Here is a 5,217-nt window from a genome sequence, read left to right as displayed (position 1 = left end):
GAGAGAGAGAGAAGAGAGAGAGAAGACGTTCATTTTCCACAAACATCCTAGGTTTTGAGCAGGTTATGACAGAGGTGGTGCATTTATTATCAAATGTAAAACTGTCTAGAGTCTCATTTATTTTCACCATTTCCACCAACTTCTCCAAAAGTTTCCCAGGTGCTTCCAAGCAAGAAGCAGCTATTTATGGTGTCTCCAGTTCTAGTTTACAGTAAGGGAACTGGCAACTGGGTCTTAACAGAGCAAAATGGAGTTACAAGTAGACCAAGCAGGGAACATATCTTGGTTGACATGACTTCTGATTTTAAGGGTTTATATTGGGTAAAATAACTTAAGAATGACACTTTTCGTTGGAATGTTGTATTGTCTGAAAGAATGTACACTAGTAAGTATACACCGAAGCACTGTTATAATATGCAGAGATTGGGTTTTTGAGACAGTATCTCACTGTGCAGATTAGACTGGCCTTAGACTCACTATGGTCTGCAGTGGCCATAAACTTGTAATCCTCCTGTCTCAGGATTTAATGTTCTGGGGTTGTAATGTGAACAACCGTGCCTGAGTAATTTTTTTTTCTTACAAAGGAATTATTTTAAGCCAAACTGTTGCCCTATATATAAATTATCAAATTGAAACTACTGCCTTCCTCTGCACACGTATGATTGGCAAATGATGAACAGAATATATAAATAGGCATAAAATAGTGATTCAACTCTAAAAATACTTTACAAATATCTCCCCAAAGATTTGCTGAGGTAAATCAGAAATGTCAGAACCTGCTTCTGCTAAGTTTTTGTGACATGTGAGTCATTGACATTCACCTCATTTTTATATGTTTATACTGTACTTTAATTTTATAATTAAACTTGAGGAATACAATGCTAAATAATATAAGAGAATTTTTATTATACAAATACTTTTTGATGTTTCAGCTAAAAACTCGTCGTGTAATATCTATTCTGAGTTTGAGTGTGGAAATGGGGATTGTGTAGACTATGTCCTCACCTGTGATGGTATACCTCACTGTAAGGACAAATCAGATGAAAAGTTACTCTACTGTGGTAAGTGTTCAACAAAGACTTTTAAGTTGCAGAAAGATATTTCTACTTAGTTTCATAGTTTTAGGTATGTTTGTCTATCTTTATTTCACATGAATAATTGCCTCAATTTTTTCTCATTGACTTATATCTCTGAAGTACATTGACTAAACTTTGCTTGTGGTAAAGTGACACACGTTATTATCTACACAGTTACTACAGTACTCACTGAAGAATATCTTCATCATTTTTCTATCACTTTGATACAAATTAAAAGGGAATTGGAGGCTACTTCATAAGCTGCCCTGTCATTTATATTTACCAATAATTTTAGACCCATATTCCTAAAAACAAAATTCAGAAATATTAATGAGTGGTGTATATTGCAGATCTACTCTTTAGCAGAGATCCACCCACAGACAAGAACATGTTGAATAGATGTCAAAGTATTATTAATTCAATTTTTGTTTCAAGAATCAACATAGGACTAGTGCTCTTTGATTTGGAAACTGGGATAGCCATGATCCAAAAGAAGTGTGGCTTTGCATCATGCATGCCCTATGTTGATGACAGAAAGTGAAAATTATTCTCTGAAGAAGATTGGCTTTGCTGTCGTAGGTATCAGCACAAATTTCCCTTCATCACTTCATTAACTTTTCCTGTACAATTGTCCAGATTTTTACTAAAGATAGTGTGATTTATTTTAACTTTATCACACTATCAGCATTAGGTCTCCGTGCCATGGAAAATTTGGGGGATCTTCTATTAAAATCCCTTACTCATAAATAACTTAATTTTTTAGAACTTTACCATAGCAATAAATACACCCAAGTAATCAAAGAATTGGTAAATAGAAACATGAGAATTTGACAATTTGCATGTAATTTTTCATTTCAGACTAATATTTTCATTTAAAATGATGGAGAGATATCATCTGTTTTATTGCTTTACACAGAAAGTATTCAAGTTTTGTGTTTAATTTACAGAATAGGAATTGAATATAGAGTTTGAAGGTGGTAGGAATAATATTAAGTGTAAAAATATGTATTTGCTATGAAATGAGCCTGAGAAGAGCATCATATTTTACATTTATATAAACCAGCTATTAATCATATAGAGAAGGAATTAATAAGCCTTTAAAAATGATTCATTTAATATATGTATAAGATTTTGAAGATCACACAGGCATCACTAATTCATTTACTATTATTTATAATTCTAATTCCTAACACGTAGTAATTGTATATTGTTCTGTGACTATTCAAAAATCCTCTTTATTCACTCTTTTGAGATATTTAGTTAATTTTTGTCAATGATATTAACCCTGCTATAGTAGAAAATGTTACAAGGTATTTCTTCTATCAAAATACACTTGTGTTCCCACAGGCTACCCACTTTCTATCCCTCAATCTCACACACCTGTTTCCTGTTCTCATAAGACCTAGTGTATTTTCTACTTCCTTGAGAAATACCTTAACTCTCCTATATAATGAGAACATAAAGTTGTAGGTATTCTGTACCTATCTCCCCATTTAACACAGATGATTCCTTGAAGATCTAGCTGTGTTGATGCAAATGACAGGCTTTCAGTCCTTTTAAAAGCTTCATCCTTCTGTCTACTTACACCGTGCTTCCCTAATTCATCTTTAATTGACACTTTGTTTGAGTTCCTTTTTTGGCAACTGTGAATAATACTGCAGTAAACATATTAGTGCAGGTTTTGCTAGACTGTGGTTATTTCTATCCTTCAATGTACATGTAGTAGAATCATTGACTCATATGATAGTTACATTTCTCAACTTTGATATAACTCACGTTTTCTGTAATGACTGCACTAAAAGTGCACAAGGATTCCATTTTCTGTATGTCTTGACTGGTAATTGTAATCTTTTAGTTACTTTTTCATGATAGTTATTCAAATGGTTATATGATATGTCACAGTTTTGCCTTATTTTCCATTGATAGCTTATTCAAGCATTTTTCATATACTTTTTGGCTATTTAGATATTTTCTCTCAGAAAATATTAATTTAGACCTAGTGGCTATTTCAAGGTTATATTATTTTTCAATTTTCCTGTTGAGTTGAATTCCTTTATAGTCTACATATTACCCATTTTCAGGTGTATTTTATATTTTTTCTGTCTCTGTTTCCATCACTTCTGTTATGTTCTTTATCATTACTTCCCTTCATATAATTCTGGATTTATTTTACATGTGCTTTGGTAGTTGCCTGAGATACATTGCTTGGACTTATTTGTATAATATTTTATTTTAAGTCATTTATAAGTCATTTTTTAGTGTTAGCACTCACAGCTATACAGCTCACGATTAGCACTACATTTGTGACATCCTGTGACTTTGGGAGTATTGCTTTTTAATGTTCTCATTTGATACTTTATTTTATTGGTCAGTAGTTCAAGAAAATGTTATGCCATTCAGTGGATATTATAAAGATATTTTAGTAGAAATTTATTGATATTTCTCTGATTATTTGATATGTACATTTGGAAATGCATACTTTGTTTCATTTTTTATTATAAAATCCTTGCCAAGATTAATGAACTAATGGATGGAGGCAAAGATGGAAATCTTAGCTAAAATAAGGTAGAAAATGAAATTTTAAAATATACCTCATAGGGGAAGAAAAATAAACAAAATTTTCTTTGTTCACCATAGATAAAATAATTATCCATCCAAAAGAATTCTTTAAAATGTTTTTAATGATATGCACTCACTGATAACTGGATATTATCAGAAACTTAGAATACTCAAGATACAATTTGCAAAACACATGAAGCTCAAGAAGAAGGAATACCAAAGTGTGGATACTTCGGCCCTCTTTAGAATGGAGAATAAAATAGCCATGGAAGGAGTTACAGAGATAAAGTTTGGAGATGAGACAGAAGGAATGACCATGCAGAGATTGCCCCATTAGGGATCCATACCATAATCAGCCACTGAACACAGACACAATTGCGTACGCCAGCAAGATTTTGCCAACAGGACTCTGTTAAAGCTGACTCTAGTGAGGCTATGCTTGTGCCTTGCAAATACAGAAGTGGAGGCTCAGAGTCATCTATTGGATGGAACACATGGCCCTCAATGGAGGAGCTAAAAAAAGTACCCAAGGAGCTGAAGGGGTCTGTAACCCTATATGAGGAACAGCAATATGAACTAACCAGTACCCCCTGAGCTCGTGTCTCTAGCTGCATATGCAGCAGAAGATGGCCTAATCGGCCATCATTGGAAGGAGAGGCCCTTGGTCTTGAAAAGATTATATGTTCTAATACAGGGGAATACCAGGGCCAGGAAGCAGAAGTGGGTAGGTTGGATAGCAGGGTGGAGGTATAAGGGACTTTTGGGATAGCATTTGAATTGTAAATGAAGAAAATATCTAATAAAAATTTTTTTAAAAAAACCTTATGAACCAGAAGTAGAATATATTACTACTTCTGAGATATCTCTTCTAAATTGATTGTACATTGTATGTTTATTTCTATGCATCATGAGAGAAGTATGAAAAACATTATGTAGATATAACCCTATGAGATATGTAGTTAATTCCAGCTAGGAAACACCAAGTCACAAAGACTCAAGTGAATTATTTGCTTGCTCTTTGGAAACTAAGGGACATTGTAATTCAGACCTTTTATATAGTACAGGATAGGTTTATGGATCAAGATTCTGTTAGTTAGGAGAGAAATTTTATTCATGATTTTTACCCTCTAGGAATATTGCTATATGATCTCTAACAGCAAGTTTCTATGTTTATTCATAAGAAAACAGAAGTTGCCGAAGTGGGTTTAAACCTTGCTACAATCGTCGCTGTGTTCCTCATGGCAAACTGTGTGATGGTACAAATGATTGTGGAGATGGTTCTGATGAATTGGATTGTAAAGGTAAGTAATTTTACATCAGTCTTTGCATGTTAGATGTCATTTTATGTATGTATAATATATGTATATATGTGTATATATTATAATATGTATATAATATTTATATATAATAAACACATTATGTTTGTTTATTAAACTTTCACAAATTTTTCACCAAACAAACTATGCTATAAAAATATCTGATGGCCATCAGCCACCAAACCCAGATACTAATGCACATGCCAGCAAGATTCTGCTGAAGGGACCCTGATATAGCGGCCTCTTGTGAGGCTATGCCAGTGCCT

At 33.3% G+C, this 5,217-nt stretch overlaps 1 protein-coding gene across 4 annotated transcripts in view; it reads left to right on the top strand.

Annotated features, from left to right (window-relative positions):
* Lrp1b (LDL receptor related protein 1B) overlaps positions 1-5,217 on the top strand; it is a 1,962,444-nt gene that overhangs the window by 1,664,908 nt on the left and 292,319 nt on the right. For all 4 annotated transcript variants that reach the window (XM_021192210.2, XM_029535926.1, XM_029535925.1 and 1 more), the window contains exons 46-47: positions 933-1,061; positions 4,817-4,936. In XM_021192210.2, coding sequence (XP_021047869.1) covers positions 933-1,061; positions 4,817-4,936 — 249 coding nt within the window. The remainder of the gene's footprint in view (positions 1-932; positions 1,062-4,816; positions 4,937-5,217) is intronic.

Source organism: Mus pahari, chromosome 3 (genome assembly GCF_900095145.1).
Source record: "Mus pahari chromosome 3, PAHARI_EIJ_v1.1, whole genome shotgun sequence".
NCBI classification, from domain to species: Eukaryota; Metazoa; Chordata; class Mammalia; order Rodentia; family Muridae; genus Mus; species Mus pahari.
Note: the sequence above shows the minus strand (reverse complement) of the source record. Positions and strands in the feature narration are given on the sequence as shown.